Genomic DNA, 21,513 nt, shown 5'->3' with positions numbered 1-21,513 from the left:
GAAAGGAATTATAGAGCCTTCTAATAAATAAATTTATCTCTAAGAAGATAGAATGAATTCCAGAAAAAGCTAAAAATTCTCGGAAGAACCTGGTCGTTTTCTAAACGCATTTTAAAACTTTTGGCACTCAAGAAACACCAAGATGCTTTTGCATGCAAGACACATAACGAATTTATTCAATTAAAAAATAACCAATTATTTTTCTTATACTAATTTACTTGTTAAGAAAATAAATATTGGCAAAAATTTTAAAACTATAAAAAAATCGCTGCTGTGACCCATTCCTTCGTTGTCGCTTGTGTTTCCCTTTTCCGCCTCCACCTCAGCCCCTCCTCCCCTCGCTCGAATCAAAAACCCCCCACAAATCTCTCTCCCACTGCTCCCTCTCTCTCTCTCCTTCCCCACCCAGCCACCCCTCGTTTCCCTTCCCCTCGCCCGTTTCCTCGCAAATCTCCCTCGCTCTCGCTCGCGACACGCACCCCCGCGCGCGTGAGGGGGACGCGGAAGCTACGGGGAGGATTCGCCGAGGCGGAGGGCGAGGCGGCGGCGAGGGAGATGGCGGCGGGCGGTAGGGTTTCGATCCCGGCGGGGGTGCGGCGCACGGTCGCGGACATCAAGGAGATCGCCGGCGGTCACACCGACGAGGAGGTCTACGCCATGCTCCGCGAGTGTAACATGGATCCCAACGAGACCGCCCAGAGGCTCCTCCTCGAAGGTCCGCTCGCTCCCCTTGCCCATCCCTCCCCCGCTCCCTCTAGATTTCGTCGCTTGATCTGGTTTCCTAGTCCGTGCGGCTGGCTCTAGTTGGGCGTGGGGCGTGCAAGGTTGCCTCCGCGGCGTGCTATTCGATTCATTCTAGGCTTGACTTGATTCGGTTCTCGGGAGGGTACGTAGAGGGTTGCGTCACTGTTGGGGTTGTATTTTAGGGTTTTTGGAATCGAGCAGGGTTCTTAGGCTGCTTGAAGAAAGTGTCTCTGCGCCATTGTTCTCTTGGTTTCAATCGAGATTGGAGGTGCTCTTCTTGTTCCTTTTTTTGATGACGGTATATAGCAAACCAGATTGCATCTACAGTGGCATTTCTCGATGATGAAACTTGCAGTGGTGTTTCTCCATGAATAAACTTTGCTGTGGCATTTCTCGATGATGAAACATTGCTGTGGTATAGCAATAGAGTGCGAACATAGTGGTGGCATGTATAGAAAACAACCACCCTTTTTTATTTTGCCTTTAGTAGCCCTTTAGCTTCTGATATCTGTGTCTTTACGATTTAAAATTATAAGGGTTAATGCTAGTTTCTTAGTGAAGCATTAAGCAATCTGATGTTTGAATTATTGCGCAGGTTCATGCTATTTGTTTTATTTTCTTATGGTTAGACTTGGTATCTGACGACATGTCCAGCAGATAAGTGTTGCGGAAATGCGTATGTTGCGTTGGATTTGTGGTCATACGAGAAGGGATCGAGTCCGGAATGAGGATATACGTGATAGGTTAGGGGTAGCACCAATTGAAGAAAAGCTTATCCAACACCGGTTGAGATGGTTTGGACATGTCCAACGAAGGCCTCCGGAGGCACCGGTGCGTAGTGGAACCCTAAGGCGTGACAATAATGTGAAGAGAGGCAGAGGAAGACCAAAATTGACATGGGAAGAGGCAATAAAAGGACATTTGAACGGATGGAATATACCCAAAGATTTAGCCCTGGATAGGAGTACTTGGAAAACAGCTATTCATGTGCCCGAACTCTGATTTGTGGCTCTTGTTGGGTTTCAACTCTAGCCTACCCCAATTTGCTTGGGACTGAAAGGCTATGTTGTTGTTGTGGTTAGACTTGGTGTTTAGATATGTTTAATGATGATAAAATTCTCCCTCTGTTTGCTTGAATCTGTTGTCTGCTGCTGGGAGTAAGGGGTTGAACCAAATTTTATGTATGAGGATAGACAACCTGTCTGTGCCTACTACCAATTTCCATCTATTGCCATTACATCAATTGAAGTTGGTGGTGGTTCTTTTATCCCTCTCTTAGATACCAAAGGGAAAACACCTCTGAGTAGTATTTAAAAGGATTTAATCTCACCCTCTTACAATTTTTCTCTGAGCTCCTCGTCAAATTGAAGATGGCATGATTGCAGGACAAATGTGCTGGGTCGAATGCATCACCAAAATCACCAGAGCTGGGGATGTGGCGCGGAGCTCTTTGTAACACAAGTTGATTAAGCTGTAGCGTTACATAGTGGGATATATGACCTTTTAGCAAGGTGGAATTCAACCAGCGTTTCGAGTTTCCTCACTCTGATTGGATACACATCTACATAGTTGCACGTTGATGCTTGCTTGAAATATGTGTGTAGGTTAATGTTTGCAGAAGTGAAATGTTCATGTGAACTCTGATAATGGTAATATACTTGAATTGAATTGGAAACCTGTTGCTTCTGCTATTCAAATGTTGGCACTGGAATGAAATTATATCAAATTTGTTGTGCGGTTTATATTATCTTTCAGCCTTTTCTCACTGATCAACTTCCTGTGAATAGCTCCTTCATTATGAAATGCTCCTAAACAGAGCTTTATTTGTAAAATGTGTCAAATATACCATGCATGGAGATGGTCCTGCTAATGTAATGCAGAAAATGTATAAGTTAGAAATACAATTTCTTTGCCTCTGATCTGGTAAACTAAAAGTGAGGATTTGAGAAAACTTAAGATTTTGTTTTTCCTTTTATGGCCTTGTACCATGCAGTTCCCAAGAGGTGTTTAAGGCTTTGTTTGTTATTTTCTTAAGAGCACTTCTTATCTGCTGCTTTTTGGGTGTGTGAACGAATGTATCAACTCTTTTAAGAATTATACCTATGATGTGATACTAAGTTAGTAAATTTTGTATGGTGGCAACACCAAAAGTTCACCCTTACTTTGCTGATATCTCCTTTTCTTTTTTCCTTGCTCCATGCATGTGCAATGCATATAACTAATAATTGAATCAGATTTTTTGTTTAGTCCTGTAAGCTGTTAGGTCTACAGGTGGGCCTGTGACCATATGCTTGGTTTGTTACTATACAATTGCTATATGTTTTCACAGTTATATTGACACAAGTGGATCAGTTGTTATGGGATAGAATACTGGTCTAGGTCCACTTTAGTATCCTTATGCTCTTTTTTATGCTTTATTTTGTCTCAGCACTTGTAAACTTGTAATCTCTGTGACTCAACTTAGACTTGGTTTGTCATTTTCAAATTTCAGATACCTTTCATGAGGTGAAAAGGAAGCGTGACAAGAAAAAAGAGGTAGGATGATGTTTCCATCTGTCCCTGTTCTTTTCTCTTTCAAAGCATGATCCATTACTAGTTACGAGTTCTGTGCAAGTCGTTGAAGCTAGTAGGAGAAATATTTATTTAGAATGAATTGCTTGTTTTTTCAGGCTAGGTTTAATAATGACACTTGGGTCTATCATTATCTATCTTATAATCCCCAGAATTCGTGTCATTTTATTTTGTGATTGAATCAATTTATCATGAGAAGACATGGGATTTCTTTGGCATTGCCTACGTATTAGGATTTTGATTATTTGGTCGGGCCGCTTTCAGATAGTTTGATACTTGGCTAGGTCTTTTTTGCCCCTGATCTAATGGAGAAGGGAATACTGCTGACCTGATTTGCCGAACATGTTGCTAGACTTGTAGCAACAGCTTTTGCACAATAGTTTGAGAAATAAGCCCAACACACATCAAACCTTGAAGGGCCCGTATTCGTGTTCTCATGCTCTAAAGCATCACTGCTAGAAGTATACCTATTTGAATGGTGTGGGAAATGCTATTTCAGTCCCTAGCAGGTGCTGTATTTATAACATGTCTGAAGGGTGAATTGCTAAAATATTACTGAAAACAACATTCGGCATGCACAATAAATAATGTTTGACCTTATGTGTCAATTTAATTGGAAAATACATTATGAAGCATCTAAAGCTTGCACTCTATCACATCGTATTAATCTCCTTGGATTTGGCTTTAGCTACACTAACTCTAATTATTCTGATAACTCTTTTAAAAAAATTGTAGACAATCTGAAACAATGAGGTAGATATCGAAAAGCATTGACAACAGTTGTGAATGTAGGAGATCCTAGGAAGTAATGGGTTAGAGTAGTCTTCAGCATGAATCTCACAGCACATCTCAACACCTGTCAAGGTGCATATTAGTTTACTCCTATTTATGTCAAGTACCCCCGTCTTTGATTCAGAAATGTTTCAATTCCCATTATTACAAAACTTTCCTGCATCAACCAAATCATTGGCTATCTTCTTGTTTCAAGGTGCTATTTAATTTGATTCCAACATCAAGTTACTTTTATCCACAGGGTAGTAAAGAGCCATCGGATTCCCGGTGGAGACCTGCCCTGCAGGGACGAGGTGGAAAGAGTGGTCGGGGGAACTATTCTTCACGCAGTTTGTCCAGTTCTAATGGTATGCTTACAGCATTGCTGCCAACATAAGATTTGAAGAAAAACACTCAATGCTATTAAAAAGCCATTTGGATTTTTGCTTTTACATAGACAACATTCTACCTTATTACACCATGAAGGCTTCCAAGAAGTGCTCACGTGTATATATTTTGATGTTGAGAATTCTCTTACAAGTTAGAGCTGCTTTTGGCACGGACCTTTTTGACAAAATAACCATCCAAAAGATGTGGAACCAGACCATCCATGTTAATTTTTAACATAAAAGTAAACTTAATACACATTTTTTGCCCAGTCAAATGGTTACACAAAACCTCATTAATTTTTTGTCATTGAAGATTCTTCTGGACGAAGTGCTATTTCTGGAAAGGAGAATGGAATAATTCATGTCATGGAAAAAGGCAGTGGTTCTACTCTGACAATCAATACAAATATGGATGTCAAAGTTTCTACTTCCATGGCAAGGTATCCATACATTTCTGGTGCTGATTTGTCATGAAGCCTGTCTTTATCAAATTCATTGTCCAGTCTTTTGCCTCTAAAAACCGTTGCAAATGTTCCTGAGTATATTTTTCTTGTGTATTTCTTTATTTTCGCCCAGTATTTTCTAACAGAAAGATGTATATGTTGGCTCATGCATTTCTTGTTTCGATAAGAGTGGAAGTTTAAGGTGTTTGGTAGGGCTCACAATTACAGTAGCATTTGATTAATCTCAGAAAGCTTGCTTAAGTTAAGCCGATTTATTTACAACCTCGATTTCATGCAGCTCTAAGGTTCCCTTGCCGTACTAATGAGCTGAAGCCTTTGATATATATTTATTCTTATGGCCATCCAAAAGCGTTTCCGAGAATGTTTTCGTGCTCATTTTTAAACTTGGAGCTATTTAGGCATATCTAATGATTTAGAACAATCTGGAATGATATTTCTCAATGAATGTGTTTTTCTTTTGATTTAATGTGTCTTAACTTCTGATGTAATGTACACATACTTCTTAGATGTGTCGTAGGTATGCAATAATGCAATAGACGTCCTTTTTGACTAGTTAACTAGATACAAGCTTTAGTTGCTAATGTTTCCTGTTGGAAGAAGTGCCAATATACTTTCCGTGTGACTAGGCTAAATATACTTGCAATACTTTGGCTACAGACAGACTTATCATAGTGACATCTATTTCACACTGGTGTTGGTGCATATGCTGAAGCTCAATGTTTGGAATAAGTTCTAGTCGATTGTTATCTTATTAGTACTAAATTACTAATTTTAATGTAGCTGAGGTGACTGGAAAAAAGATTTTCTATTGCAAAATGAAATAAGGCAATGATTGACCTGAAACAAGCCAAGGACTAAAGTGCTTCCTTGTTTTGTAACACCATACATAAGAGCGTCCTGTTGTTTGGCGGTTTTCATAACTTGTGATGTGCTTGATAGTTGGTATATGTTGGAGTTCCTTCAATAAATCTTCAAAGACATGTTCCCTTCAAATTGAGATGATAAACTTTGTGATTGTTTATTTTCAAGCTGCACATTTTACCTACTTGTTACAGTGTTCTGGATTCCATTGTCATCAAGTTTGCTGAATAGCAATATTGGTTATTCTTTGTGTACATTATGTTTCAAAAAGAGGGAATTACTGTGCATGATTACAACAACAACAACAACAACATAGCCTTTCAGTCCCAAGCAAGTTGGGGTAGGTTAGAGTTGAAACCCAACAAGAGCCACAAATCAGGGTTCAAGCACATGAATAGTTGTTTTCCAAGCACTCCTATCCAAGGCTAAATGTTTGGGTATATTCCATCCCTTCAAATCTCCTTTTATTGCCTCTTCCCATGTCAATTTTAGCCTTCCTCTCCCTCTCTTCACATTACTGTCACGCCTTAGGGTTCCACTACGTACCGGTGCCTCCAGAGGCGGCCTCCGTTGGACATGTCCAAACCATCTCAGCTGGTGTTGGATAAGCTTTTCTTCAATTGGTGCTACCCCTAACCTATCACGTATATCCTCATTCCGGACTCGATCCCTTCTCGTGTGACCACAAATCCAACGCAACATACACATTTCCGCAACACTTATCTGCTGGACATGTTGTCTTTTTGTAGGCCAACATTCTGCACCATACAACATTGCAGGTCTAATTGCCGTCCTATAAAACTTGCATGATTATCAACATAAATTCTGCTTTATTTTTTTCCTGGAAAGGCATTTTTTGTGTCTTATAGATCTCATTGTTAGACAGTAGCATTCAATTTTATGTGACACTGACACTGCCACGATACTACTCCCTCCGTTTAAAATTATAGGTCGTTTTGGCTTTTTTAGATGCATAGTTTTTACTATGTATCTAGACATAGTGTATATCTAGGTGCATAGCAAAAGCTACGTAACTAGAAAAGCCAAAATGAGTTATAATTTGGGCCGGTGGGGGTACATATTGCTTTGGCGATTTCCTATTTTTAATGCACCTATTGATCAATCTAGCCTGCCCTATGCTAATACCACGAAACTTCATTGATGACAGTTCGTCAAGTGGTTTTCCCAATGGTCCTTCTCAATCAGTTGATCCTATTGCTGTGGTGGTGACAAGTTCTAATGCTGCTGGTGATACGATTAAGTCTGGTTCAGCAGCCTCGGCTGATCTGAAAGGTGATCTTTTGTCTAAGGATGTAGTTGCTACTGTAGGTCCAAATGTACCACAATCACTGAGACCAGCATCACCATCAGATTCAGTGGCTGTGCCTTCTCTTGATTCTCACGGCCTTGGTGATGCTGGTGCTGGTGCTTCCAGACAAGCTATTGGAAGCAACAAGACATTGGTAGAACATAAGGTGGGCCGTGATGTACCAATAGACAATAAAGGTATGCTTGAATTCACTTGTAGTATTTCTCTATAGTTTAAGTGAGCTTTAAGATACTTGTTACAAACTTTTTTCCTTAATGCACCATTAGGCTCCTCCCAACAATCTGTCTCATCATCGTTTGGACGATCATCTGGTAGTAGACCATCTTCTAGCTACAGCAGTCGTTCACAACAGTCATGTGGATCCCAAAAAGGTATTTATCATGCTCCCATCCTTGTTGGACAATGTTATTTATGTAGTATGTGACTCCTTAACGGAGTTGGTGTTTGTTTTGAAAACCATGCTTGTTACTCTAAAGTAGCTAAATACCTCTTCTGGTATCTGTGCTAATGCTTGCTGAGTTAGCTTTTCATTTGCTATTCGAGTTTGTGTCTGACAAACTAATGATGGTCAAATGCTACCTTTTGAATTAAGCTATTAGTTTTTACGCTGCCTTATGCTATCTGAACATCTTCTCCTTTTTATTGATGACTTTTTTTTGAAACATCTGTCATTTAGTTATTCCAAGTAAAGAATGGAAGCCAAAACCAACTAGCTCGGCTGCTTCCCAAGCAACCGAGAATGTCGCCATACCTAACAGTGTACCTTTGGCTGCTGACACCATTACCCAATCATCAATATCAAATTCAGTTGGCACAGAGGATCTGTTGAAGGTGGACAAGAGCTTCAATGGTCTGCAGTTATCAGATAAGCAACATGTGATAATTCCAGATCATCTTCAGGTGTCCGAGTCAGAAAAATATGGCCTTAGTTTCGGAAGCTTCAATGCCAGTTTTCAGCAGACTATGGGCTCTTCTGATCCTGAGTGTGTGAAGAGCTCTTTACCTGAATACAATTCGTCACATGAATTGAATGGCAGTGATGATGAGCCTCAACCTGTGCAAAGGTCAGTTTTAACTTATTTTGTCTTGATTTGTTTAGAGACTTCCATCATTGTGACGCTCTTTTAAGCTTTTACTGGGTAATTTTTGGCAGCATCTGCTTCAAATTTTTTCCCCATTTCTCCTAGTTTGACGATTCAATCATGAATTACTACAGCACACTGTTGTAGTTACTCTTGCAACTTGCTTCATTTAGTCCCACCATTTTATTTAGTTCTTGAGGCTTTGATTGATTTAAATCTTACTTATATCAAGAAACTCAATCAACTTATTTTGCAATTTGATGTTTGAAGACCTTGGACATATTCTTTAACCTACACTGACACGGTAACCTTCATGGGTTCCTAACTCTTACTTTGATTGGATTTCATTCCTTTTCCAGCTCAATGCTATGGAAGTTTAAGCAGGCAGTTGCATTATTTAGTACTAGGATACTCAATCCTTAAGCATAAATGTATTTTCTTGCATCAGTCATGTCTTGATGTTTATTAGGCATATCTACCTCTATATGGTACTATATACTTGGGTCATTAATTAACTGTGGTGAAAATAATTGTGCTATTCAGTTCCAGGATACTACATTCTATTAGATGATGTATCCATGTTAATTTGCTTTGCGAATCTGTCTGTGTTGGCATTCATATGTTTTCTTGGATTCTCTGTGTTTTCTTGTAATGTACTGTAGACCATGTTTGTTTTTTAAGTTTTTGTGGATACTACAACCTATTAGATTTTATATCCATATTAATTTCTATGCAGAGCTGTCTTGTGCAACATATATTTTGTTGAATTCTAGATTTTTCTTGCAGGTTAATGCAGAATATGTTTAATGTCTATCATATTAACTAAAGTGGTTCGTACAGTAGCCAAATTATGTTCTGATGTTGAAATTAAATTTAGTCCAGAGTAATTCGAACAGCTAGTGTTTGGTGATACTTTTCAACTGTTCTTGTTCATAGTATTTCGTCCTTTTATTTCTTATTGAACTGCAGTGATCAGAATTCATCCTCTCCTGTTCAAGATGAAGCTGACCATGTTCCCCAGCAACTACCTTCTGCAAAGCTAGAAAATTGTGCACCCTCAGCAATGGAGATTTCCTTTATTGCCCCAACAGAATCTGATGAATGTAGGGATGATTCAGCCGCTTCAGGGGTTCCCCAATCTACGTCAGTTTGTACCGCACCATCTTACATGACATATGGATTGGCACCACAATCACATGGGAATGAGATTGCGGTGATAGATAAGTCTGAATCTCAGGCATGTGATGCTACTCTTACATGGGATGCTGCTAAACTTCTTTTGCAGTTGCATATTTGCTTTCATTTGATGGGAAAAATGTTTTGATAGCACCATCCTGATTGCACTGCAGCATAACAGTTTTGTCTACACAACAATATACAAGCTGAATGAAGATTGCATCACTACCATTGCATGTTGGCCTAACATTTTTTAATCAAAGTATAAGCTACTAAATTGGTTTGTGGATAAATGTCTTGTTTTGATAAAATCAACTAAGCTGTTGGAATTATTAAAAATAATGCGTAATAGAAAAGTGTAGGGGGCCACAATTTCGTAGCCCCATAGGGTTTTCTTTCTCATGTAGTCATGCCTATAATTGCTGTAGAATGAGAATGGTGCAATGCTTATCTAGTCAGAAATTTTTCTTTACTTGTGCTTTTGGTTGGGATCAGGTGCGAGTCTACTTGTAAACATAAACAAATGCACAAACTCAAATCTCATTCCTTGGATCCAGTCTAAGTGGCCCAAGTGGGTGTGAGAGATTCCTCATCCTTGTTGAACTGACTTAGGTCCAATTGAATTGGTCCAATTAATAGGTGGAAAGAGAGATGAGCTCCCTTATGCCATTCAGATTGGATCCGAGGCACGAGATTGAGCTTTTGCATATGTTCACCAATATACTCTTATGCACCTGATGCTTCTAGATGCCACAAAGAGGGTGTCAAACTGTCCACCAAAGAAATCCTTGTTTATTTGTGCTTATATCAAGGAGCCACCATTACAGTTTGGCCATAGAGGGTAGGGTTCCTGCTACAGCCCTGATTTTTGTTCTATACAATTATGGACAGGTACAAGCACCAATTGATTTTTCTACAAGTTATTCTACGCAATCGTATCAACCTGCAACGGATGCTGATGAACGGCTGTCCCCTTTTCTTGCTGCTGAATCTGCACACAAGTATGGGAATATTCCAGTGATTCCTGCACAAACTGGCCAGGATCATGAGGTGTGTATCAACACTCAAGATTGCATCACAAACAAGGCATTGTTTCATATTTGTTTGGTGGTGTTAGAAACTTAGCCTGTTAATATCTTTTAAAATATTGAAAATTACTTTGATCTTGCTTCATTCAAATATCATGCTGTCATAATAGCAATGCTGTGATGTTTCAGTGTCAGTATTGAACTTCCTTTATCCTATTCATTGCCATGTTGGCTAGGTCTAAGTTTATATTGTGCACCATGAGAGTATTATCCTTACATATTTATTTATACTACAGGGGAATAACTCACCTGTGATTGCTTCATCTGTTTCTGCTTCGGTTGCTACCCCTGCTTCTGGAGTTCTACTGACTTCAGTTGCTATCCCTCAACAGTCTGTTCCTGTATTTCGCCAGCCTTTGGGTGTTCATATACCACATTTTCCGACAAATTATGTCCCATACAATCAGTACATTTCACCATTTTTTATTCCACCCCCTACTCTTCACCCTTTTATGAGTAATGCTACATTTCCCCAGCCACCTTCAACTGGGGCCATGTATCCAGCTCCTGGAAGTGCAGGAATTCTGCCACCTGTCAAATACTCACTCCCTCCATTCAAGCCTGGTCCTAACACTGGGAGCCAGGCATCTATTGGAATACCTGGTGGCTATGGAACATATGGTTCTAGTCCATCAGTTTATACTAATAGTACTAATAACACAACTGTGTCATCTGGAAATCCGGCAGAGAATGATGATGTTACTTCATCTCAGTTCAAGGAAAATAGCATCTATATTGCTGGGCTCCAGGTATGATTTTGTTTATATGTAGACAAGTATAATGTCTTCGACACATCATTATTTAATGTATTTGTAAGATAGCTTTTTTAGAAGTTTAAGACATTTCCTTTTTCTTGTCCAGCATTATAGAATCATGAACACCAGTTGTAAGATAAAACTGATAACGACGGTTGTTAATGTTGTTCATGATTCAGTTTTATCTTGATGCTTTCTGGAAACATAAGTCTGTTGAATTTTAAATCTAGCATCACTGCTGAGTGCACCTGGTGGGGGGGGGGGGGGGGGGGGGGGAATTTTAAATCTAACATTATGCCACAACAATGGTTGCGCTAAAGCTGAAGTAGTAAAACGAGATACTTTAGAAATAGGAAGCTGCATGAAATAATCTGGGTCTGTTTGGCAGATTCCTAGAGGAGCTCTGCCAAATGGTATTTTACTGAAAAGTGATTCTAAGATGATTTTCTCTGAAATACATTAAGGGGCTGGGAGCTGAAAAAAGTAGGTTCTCTTGATTCACTTCCCACACAGAATCACGTCCTCAAAATTTAACCTAGAAAACCGTAGAGAATCACTTTCAGTCAAAGAATTACTTCTCTCAGAATCAGGAGCAGAAGCTCTACCGAACAGACTTAAGTGCCTATCGGATTTTGGGATTTCTGGAAGTGTTTGCAGTGAATAGAGAGGATAGCATTAAAAAAATCAAAGGAAAAAAAATCCAATGTGCCCTCTAATCATTTTTATCTTCCTGCCTCAACTATTTTTGATCCAATACTTGGTTAACAGATGTAACAGGGAAATGGTTGTACGAATCATTGTTCCAATTTGTGTTTGCAATGCTTGTTTGAAGTGAAATTTGTGCTGTTCCTGTGCCTACCTAGCCTGCCACTTTACCAATTTCCCTAGACCTAGCTTGTTTACAGTTTCGTTTGAACATGTTAACTGTCCTTTTTGTCAAATTTGGTAACGTCTGGTATTTGTTAACCAGACTGAAGGTTCTGCTCTATGGATTCCTACGCCTGGACGTGATATTTCTGCTCTTCAGGCCAATTCCTTCTTTGGTCTCCCCCCTCAGGGACAGCAGGTAACTTTTGCACCTCAAGCTGGTCCTTTTGGAGGGATCTACCACCCAGCACACACTGTGGCAGGAGCTGCTGTTCATCCGCTGCTCCAGCCATCTCACACCATGGCTGGAGCTGTTGAAATAGTCGGGGCACCTAGCAGTGTTTACCAGCATCCGCAAGCTCAGATGAATTGGGGAAGTTACTGATAGGTTACTGCATATTGTTTCTTTGAGTGTCCATAACGATGCATTTGGCTGGGAGGTCGAAGTTTCAACATAGATGAATTGATCAGGAGTGTATATATGTCCTCAGCATGGCTGACCTGGAGGGGAAGGTTGTGGCTTCCAGAAGCTTACATATTGTTGTGGTTGTGGTTCTGTTTGTAGCAGATACTAGCCATGAAGTTTGGTTGAGTTTATCTGCTCAGGTTCCTTAATATGGGCTCTCTAATACAATTTTAGCCTCTTGTGCCCCTCCATTTGAAACTGCTGCAAGGAGCGCGAGTTTTGTCTCTTATCTGAATGAGGTTATAGTTTACTTCGAAGCTGCAAAATCGAGCCAGCGGATTTTCGTTCTTTCCGCCGCTTACATGTAAATTAAATTTTGGTACTGTGAGAATGTGTAACAGCTGTTGTACTTGGTGTAAAACAAGAGGAGTAAAAACAGTTGCGGACTTGCAGCTAACGACAGTCAAGTGCAATGAATGACTTGTGAGCAATGAGCACGTTCGCTGTGTTCCTGTAGTCCAGAGCTTAATGAAAAGTTCATTATATTTCTGTCTAGTCATTGTTTTTGTTCCAGTGCAATCTTGTTTTGGGTAGGAGCAGCATATTGGTTTCGGTCACTTGTTTATGGTACGATCGTCTCATACTATTGGCTTATGGGTGGTAATTGTCTACCGAATGATCTTGGATGCCTACGGTTGGGTGGGTGAACGACATGATATTGTATTTGTTGGACCGTTTCAAAATGCAGGTGGTTTTAGTTTTCTCCTAATGGTCTGTTTGGTTGGGCTTTAGCTCCTAAAAGGAGCCTGAGCTGGAGGAGCTATTTTTTTTCTTCAGTTTTTTCATATAAAATGGCTCTAGTTCCTCTTGTGTTTCAAAGGTGGAGCTATTTTTGACCAACTTGGAGCTGCAGGAGAAGCTGAAGCTGGAGCTGTACCATACTGGCCCTAAGGACCAGGGGTGGACGTAGTATAGGGACATGACCCAATAATTTTGGCAAAAAAATTAGTATGCACAATAATACACTCCTGTTTGGTCCAGAAGGTGTTCAGCCTGTTCGTTTCAGCTTATCAGCCACTAAACAGTGTTTTCCTCTCACAATAAATCAGCCACTTCAGCTTTTCAGTCGGCTTATAAGCTGAAGTGAACAGGTCCGTTGTTTTGAGGCGAAACAAGCTAATAGCACAGTCCATCTCCATCAAAACGTGCGCAGCATCCTAGTGTTGATGCTCCATCATCGTCCTCTGATCCTCTCTAGCGTCAGGAACCAAAGCAGCAGGTCATTCCTCTTCCCTCTCTGTTCAAGCTAGCAACTTGCATTTGGCATTCTGGGGTGGCGCCCACACCCAGCTCGTCGGGCGACAGAGCAGATGGAGCGCAATGGCGCGAGCATGCATGGAGCCATGGAGCCACGGAGGAGGCAAAGGCAGTCGCGGAAGTGAAGAAGCGAGTGCATGCCGACGGCCGACGGCTTCGATGGGCATAGAGTTGGCCATGCCGGCCACAGTAGCGCGGAGCAGGCGGAGAGCTGCAGAGTGCAATATGCTAGGCACGGGGCGCAAATGAGCATGAAGCAGGCCACACCAAGCACGAGAAATCCACACCATCACAGAAGGTACATTTACAAAACTGAAAATTTATGTACATTGCTTATTTCTGTTCCTGGGGTTCACTGTAATTAGAAAACGGAACTACTAGCACGGAACCATTCAAGGCTATACTGTAACATCTTAAAATCTACCTTGTAATTTATTATCTTGACAGTCATCAGTCATCATTAATCTGATCTTCCAGGTTTAAGTTAACATTTTGGAGCATTCACAGGGTGAGGGCATGTCAAGCAATTTGATTTGTTGTTTTATGGATTTATAGGTTAATATCACGGATCGCTTCTTGCCGAGGAAACTTAACTTCAGCGTTCAGAGATAGGATCCGTCCATCCTTGTATGCCTAGCTCTGCATCCGTATTGGACTTGAGGTGTCACTTGCAGGGGAGCCCTAGCCTTAAAATAGCTAATTTCACCATGTTGATTTGCCAACAGAAAAAACCAAAAAAGTGTGAGATAAGATAAAAAAATATCCACCTAAGGAAAGGGATCAGGTGCTTTAGTGTTTATAAGATGACATATAAACGCATACTCTCCTTCCTCTTATGCCTAATTTCTCATATCACTATGGTTCCTTCCTCTGTAACATGGGCCCAATATTTGTACCACACTTCGAGTTACCGTCATGCTTCCATTGTGGTACATGGCTAACATCACCAGTAGAAACTTCAACATGCTGTTTCACAAAAAAAATTAAAAAAAGAAGAAAATGGAGATTTTTTTTTTGCAGAACTAAGAAAAAAAAAGCAAAACAAGAATTTACTAGAAGGTCCTCCATCCTAGTGTAACTTTCGAAGTGTTCAAGAACAGTTGACTTCAAAGTTTTGAAGGCACCTGATGCATATGATCGTATTTGATATATAACGCACTTACATTCCTTTGATGCCCGGCTGCAATGTGTTGCTGACGGGTTACACCCTTCCCATCATGCCAAGGGCTCCATGTATTTGTCTCAACCTCTCCATTAAAAGGCCCAAGATGCACCAAGAGGACGAGCAAACCTATGAGCCATTTGGACCTGCAAGCTGGCTTGCATACCCAGTAAGTACAGTAAAACCCATCTTTGATCGAGTTTATAGAGGTCCCGTCAACATTTGCAACCAAATATTAGAGCCTTTCCTCCTGTATTTCAGGTAGGCTATTCGGTGGAGCAATATTTCAATGCGAGATGGAAGAATATTGCAATGCGAAGAGCATGTCAAAGGGTTTGCAATATGACAACAAAATGATGTGTTGAATTGTTTCTTTTCAAGTGCAGACGCAACATATTTTACAGCCGTTCTAGTTTCTTCTTGCTATCTTTGGTTAAAATAACCTCGTTTTACTATCACAAATATTTAATTTTCAAGGGCAGTTTCATATGCCGAATCTCTTTATTTGTAATTTGATTACAATTATCAATCAGGAAGTCATGTATCGATCTGACTCAGAATTGAATTGACCACTTTGGTGAAGACCTCACATAAACTTATCACTCTTATCAATTAATTGAATATCTGCAATCCTTGCAACTAAGTCATGCCAATCCACTAATTCTTTTTATCCACTAAGCTCTTCTAAAACAAACATTCAACGAGATGGTGCTTAAAAATGTTGGCACTGTTGCTTGTTTCTTGCAGGTAATATCATGTAGAGATGAGTACTGGAATTTTAGAGGTTGGTTCCCAATCCTTCAGAGCTTAAGATTCATTTTTGAGATGTTTGTTTTTTAGTAGTTCTTGCCACACCCCCTCTTCATTTATTAATTTGAATAGGCATTTACTAAGTGTCGGTGTTTTGTATCGCCGCGCGCTCTCCTCACTTCCCATGGCTAGCACACAAGAGACAAGGAGTTATACTGGTTTGGGAAGTCCCTACGTCCAGTTTCGGCAGGAGTCGTGTTCCTTAGATCAAGTGCACTGGGCTTACAATGGGGTGCTTGTAAGCAAGTGTTCGTGTAAGGCATGTGTGTGTGCGCGAATGAATGCGAGAGAGAGAAGGAAGACATGGTTCCCCTTATATAGGCCAAGAACCGGGTGACAATGCTGAGAAAAGGAGGGGGTCCTCGACCTCAGAGGTTAGGGGTCGTGGCATGGTCAGGGTGGTCTTGTGCCAAGGGGCTTCCTTATCTTATCCTTTTGGCCAGTCGTGGGGTTCGCACACCTTGTACGGTTACTCCTGTGCGGCGTGGGCCGCTTACGCATGTCCTGGCCTGCTCCGCGGCGTGCCCTGTCCCGTCTGCCAACCCTGTGGCAGTGAATGGGACGGAAGCTGCCGCTGATGTCCGTACTGGAGATGAATGGATGAGCCCTGGTCAGCGGCCTGGATAGGGTGTGCCGCTTCTCCCAATTTTCCCCGACCTCCTTAGCGCGCTCATGGTCACTCCACGCCATTACGTCTGACGCTGAGTCCCGCCTTGCCTACGGGCCCGTACCAGTCCTGGGGTGGTGGCATGACCTTGATCTTGACGGGTTACCTTGGCGGTGAGTGTGATGATTATGTCAGGGCGTGTGGGCACGTACGATCGCGCATGGCCTCATCTTGCAAGCTGTCCTGAGTGGTCCGAAGGGTGTAGCCTCACCCTCGGACCCCCCAACTACAGGTCGGCTCCCCTCGCCCGGTCACGTCCCCGCATGGGGTGATCAGGGGGGTCACGCCCCGCATTTAATGCCCCCAGTACGGTGCCGATCACCCCTAGTCAAGGAGTGGGTGGGGCGTTGTGGGCCCCTTGCAGGCCCCACCCCCAGTCTGGCCAAATCAGGGGATTATGGCCCTTAACCCCTGACCAAGGGAGGTCGGGAGGTGGGCAGCGGCGTCTCCTGGGCACCTCCAGTACACTTTTTGCTGTTAGGCCCCTGGCCTTTTTGTGTCAGGCCATCTTGAATCCCTTCCTCCGGGGTATCCTTGGTACAGGGACTCGTCAATAGCCCCCGAGGCTTCCTCCAACCTTGTGGTCGGGGGAAGGCTCATTTGCTTTTCTTGTAGGCCGTTCGATGGTCGAGATGTCCTGTGGGTTCGCGCGAGCGGACCCACTGGGTCTAGCCCCCGAGCTTCTGAGGGAATCGAAGATTTGCTTGGAAGGTTATTAATGTGGGGGCTGCTTGTCTCATGCTGCCATCAGGCGTTGTCAGGAGACCTTTCCTGAGCCTTTGGTTCTTTCACGGTCGTGTGCCGGTGCGTTGCCAGGACCGGTCTGCCTGGTGCCTCGCTTGTTGCAGAATCCTGAGGCCCTGCTCAGGGTTTCGCCCCTTCTTGTTGCCGTTCACGTGGGTCTGCTGGCACGTTGAGGCTCACGACACCCTCGTTTGGTTGGCACCCCTCCTTGAGCCTTGCGATCTTGTGTGGCTCAACCCTACGCTCGGGCTATAAAGTCTGCGTCGTGCATGCGCTGCCTAGGGCTCCAGACTTCACTTCCGCAATGCTTCTATGTGCGGGTTGAGGGATGAGGCTGATGAGAGGGCATCTCCGACTCTTCCAGGTTGGCTGCCGTGCAGTGTGCCCTTGGTGCTAGAAGAATCTCAGCGAGTGGCTGGGCGTACCACAGGGGTTCTGAGGCACCTTCATTCCCATTGCCGATCCTGCTCCAAGATCCTCGCGGATCTAGCGATAGGAACCAGTAAAAGGCAAAAACAGCCCCTGGGTCCTTCTGAAATCATCTGGGAGCTTCAGGGCTCCCATTTGATTCCTCAGCGGACCAATGGGCTCGATGAAGGTCGTCGTGATGCAGCTCCTGAGCTTGTTGGGTACTACTATGGCCCTCTCTTGCCTCTGATGGGAGGCTTTGAGAGTGGTTGTGGTTTGCTCTCTTGCTAGGGGAGACGGTGGCATCGCTTGATGGAGCTGAAAGTGCTCTCATCCTCGGTACCACCTCCGCATAGGCGGCCCCTGAGGTGTTGATGCTACAAGAACCTCAGCGACGTGAGCATCTGCCGCTTCACGCCATCCTTCTAGCAGCTTGCCGCGTGGGCCCCAGGTGTTGCCTTTCCTAGCACTACCAGCATTTCTTGTATCTGTACACAGTGCCTTGAGTGCCCTCCTTGTGTTGTTTGTTCCATGGAATGAGAATTTTTGTTCCTAGCGTCTGTTGCCAATGGCTTGCTTTGCCTTGGGGGGCTTGTCATTCCAAGTCCTCCTTAGGGCTGTGCCCTTAAATCCGTCACATCCCCTCTCCTCCCCATTCTTTCCGTTTGCCTACCCTTCTTCCGGTCGTTGCCTAGTAGCCGCACACGAGCAGCTGGGAGAGCGAGTGAGCGAGAGAGAGAGAGAGAAGAGAGAGAGAGAGAGAGAGAGGAGTCATGAGGGTCACCTGGTGAGTCCCGCGGTTCGCTCGAGCGCATCATCCCTTGCCTCTACTGGCGCCGTCAGCCTCCACTTCTTCCCCGGCGATGGGTTCGTGGGCTCCTTCGGTGGTGATGGAAGAGAAGCTGTAGGAGTTGGTTGCCGTGGGCTACCTCCGACGAAGGAGGTGGCTGGGTGGCATGCCGCTGTGGGAGAGCAGTTCCCGCGGCCTAAGCTCAGGGAGACCATTTCCTTCCTCGAGTTCCACACTTGGGGGTTCGGGTTGCCGATGCAGCTCTTCCTCTGGAGCTTCCTCCACGAGCTCAGGATTGAGCTACAGCACTTCAACCCAAATGGGTTGCTGCAGCTCACTGGCTTCATGATGGTGTTTGAGGGATTCCTCAACATCCACCCCCTACGCGTCGCTCTTCCGTTGGGTCTTTGAGGTCCGGCAGCGGAGGGTCAGTTTGGGGGACGCGGAGCTTGTGCCGTTAGGTAGCGCCTCCATCAAGATGCGCCTCGGGTACGCGGACAAGTACCCGAAGATCAAGGAGGACGACTCCAACCGGGGCTAGCACGCCAACTGGTTCTATATCCATGACGATGGCTATGGTCTCGAGGACGGTGCCAGCAAGTTGTCGGCGTTCATTGGTGGGCACCGCGTGTGGCAGGAGTCGTGGGGTTAGGGCTGTCCGAATATGGACAAGGAGATGGTCGACCAAATCATTGAGGTGTTAGTAGGACGGGTGTGCGTCGGAGTGACTGGCGTGGGGGTCATCTGGACCTTCATCGAGCGACGGATGCAGTCGCTCTAGAAGAGGGCCCACGCCTTCTTCGAGTACTCCGGGGTGACGAACAACTACCGGGAGTGCCCGGGGATCCTCCCTGACCATGAGATCTTAGTGCGGATGAGGGAGCTGATCGACATCTGGGTGCTGGTGCCCGCGGCCCTGGCGGGGCACCCGTGAGCCTTCCTGAGGGATTCCCCTCCTTGCCTGGTGAGTTCTTGACTCTGGCCCTTTCTATCCTTTGTACTTTCTGTGAGCACACGGAGGCCCGAGCTGCTGTTGGTGCACAGGGGCTCGGGCAGCCGGTGTCCACGTTTCGCTACCCGGATGGTAATCCCAAGGGTCCTGAACGGGCCGCTGTTGAGCTGCGCGCTGCCCAAGAGTGGCAGCACAAGCGTGTTAGGGAGATTCGCGCGCGGGAGAAGAAATCTGCGAGAGTGCGAGGCATCGCCGTGCACGCCACGACGTGGGGTTGCCATCCGATGAGGACGATGCGGAGGAGGAGGTCGATGAAGATGAGAGCAGGAGTAAGGGCGCGCCTGTCCTCGACTTCCCTTCTGATCAGGAGCTTTCTTGTGTCCTCCAGGTCAGCGTTCCAGACCCCCTTCCCCTGACCTTTGATGACGGGGAGGTCAGGATCGGAGTAGCGGGAGGCGGTAGTGTGGTGTAACGCCCGTGAAAACTACCAATTTAAACCACCCGTTAAAAATACATTCCAAACTTTTCCGACCATTGAGCCTCGACAAATCTTTTCCTTCCCGTCGGATTCGCCGTATTGGCCCCGACGTCGTCAACCCTCTTTTTCCGTTCCCCGTAATTTTCGCCGCGTGCCGTCAAATCCATCACGCGCGCCGGTCAAATCCCGCAATTTTCACCACCTTCCCCTTCCCTTTTTCCTCCTCTTTTTCCTTCCTCTCTCTCCCTTTCTTTTCTCTCTTTTTCTTTCTCCTTCCTTCTCTTTCCTCCTTTCTCTCTCTCTCTCTCTCTCTCTCTCTCTTTCTTCTTCCTACTGCCGCGCCTTCTTTTCCTCTAGCGCCTGGCCGCCTGCCACGCTGCGCCGCGCACGCGCGCAGGGACCACGCACGCGCCGCCCGCGCCTCCCGCTCGCCCCTTGGCACCTAGCGCTTGGCCGAGCGCGTCACGTCGCCGCCCGCCGGTCGCCGCCCTGTGCCCTCGTCGACCGTGCCGCCACGCCGTCCACGAGCTTCTCCACCCCGGCATGCCACCGGCCAAAGGTCCGGCCACCATCATTACCCTAGCCTCCGCCCGCCCTTGCACCGCCTATAAAAGTTGGGCCGAGCCCCTGCACCTCCACACCACCACAAGCGCCCCCTCCCTTGCCTATCACCGCCACCGCCCGTGCGCTGCCACCTCACGCGCTGCCGCCGAGCCGCCGCCGCCGCCACCAGAATAGCCACCGCGCCCCTCCCTTTTCCCATCATTAGCCGGCAAAGGTGAGGGCCAAAATGGCCCCCCCCACACTCTCCTCTCCCTCCCCCACCACTCGGCCTCGCTGCCGGCGAGCTAGGCCGGCCGGCCCGCCGCCGGCCATCCCCCTCCCCTTTTTCCTGTTGTGTCTCAAGGAAGAAGAAAGGGATAAAATCCCTCCCCTCACGATCTAACCCTCTAGTTTCCCTTATTCGCAAACAAGCCCTTCCACCATTTTAGAAATAATTACAAATAGGTCCCTGGTTTTCACAGATTAGTCCTAAACCTTGTTTTAAACCCCTAACACCCCTTTAACCCGTCATTTCATGCGCCAAACTTCCTCCAATCGATCCCAAATTCAACCACGGCCTCCTCTCATATATTTCCGCCGAGGCATATCCAAATTTCACGAAAATACCCCTCCTACCTATTTTCCGTTCACATTTCCTGTTCAGAGCTCAACGGGCAAAATCTTATTTCCTTTTTATTTATTGTGTGCTCATTTGTGTGTGTCATAGATTGCGGAGTACTCGAGGAGGAGCACGAGGAGGAGTTCGACCGCAAGCCCGAGCCCAAGGACCAGTACCGCGAGCAGGAGCTCCCGGAGGGCTTTGAGAACGGCAAGTCCAACCTTATCCTTTGATGCATATTTACTACCTAATTTTTGAAACACAACCTATTGTCCTGTTTTATAAAATGCATATTGTTTTATTGCAAGACATGGTTGGATAGTGTTGACGCCAGATTTCGTCACTAGTAGAATTGGCGCCAAGAGTAGAGGGAATCGGAGGAGCACAGTTGGGAATCGGCCAAGTGGTGCTACAGTATGAGATCGGCTGGTGACTTCTGTCTCGGGTCGAATATACCAGAGTCCCAATCGGTAGCCTTTTGCCGATAAGGAATCGGCCGATTAGGAGGATGGGTTGATT

The 21,513-nt window shown here is 44.7% G+C and overlaps 1 protein-coding gene across 1 annotated transcript; it reads left to right on the top strand.

Annotated features, from left to right (window-relative positions):
* Positions 1–354: 354 nt before the first annotated feature.
* LOC117860433 (uncharacterized) lies at positions 355–13,059 on the top strand. The gene is made up of 11 exons (XM_034743721.1): positions 355–715; positions 3,236–3,279; positions 4,349–4,454; positions 4,789–4,915; positions 6,969–7,306; positions 7,397–7,501; positions 7,807–8,194; positions 9,182–9,449; positions 10,280–10,438; positions 10,713–11,225; positions 12,202–13,059. The coding sequence occupies exons 1-11, from the start codon at positions 556–558 to the stop codon at positions 12,481–12,483; spliced, it is 2,490 nt and encodes an 829-aa protein (XP_034599612.1). The 5' UTR covers positions 355–555; the 3' UTR covers positions 12,484–13,059.
* The last annotated feature ends 8,454 nt before the right edge of the window (positions 13,060–21,513 follow it).

This window comes from Setaria viridis, chromosome 6, assembly GCF_005286985.2.
Source record: "Setaria viridis chromosome 6, Setaria_viridis_v4.0, whole genome shotgun sequence".
NCBI lineage: Eukaryota > Viridiplantae > Streptophyta > Magnoliopsida > Poales > Poaceae > Setaria > Setaria viridis.
This window is presented reverse-complemented; position numbering and strand designations above follow the sequence as displayed.

Coding starts and splice junctions, on each gene's coding strand:
- LOC117860433 (XM_034743721.1), top strand. CDS start 556: ATGGCGGCGGGCGGTAGGGTTTCGATCCCGGCGGGGGTGCGGCGCACG. Junction 716..3,235: donor CCAGAGGCTCCTCCTCGAAG/GTCCGCTCGCTC, acceptor TTCAAATTTCAG/ATACCTTTCATGAGGTGAAA. Junction 4,916..6,968: donor GTTTCTACTTCCATGGCAAG/GTATCCATACAT, acceptor CATTGATGACAG/TTCGTCAAGTGGTTTTCCCA.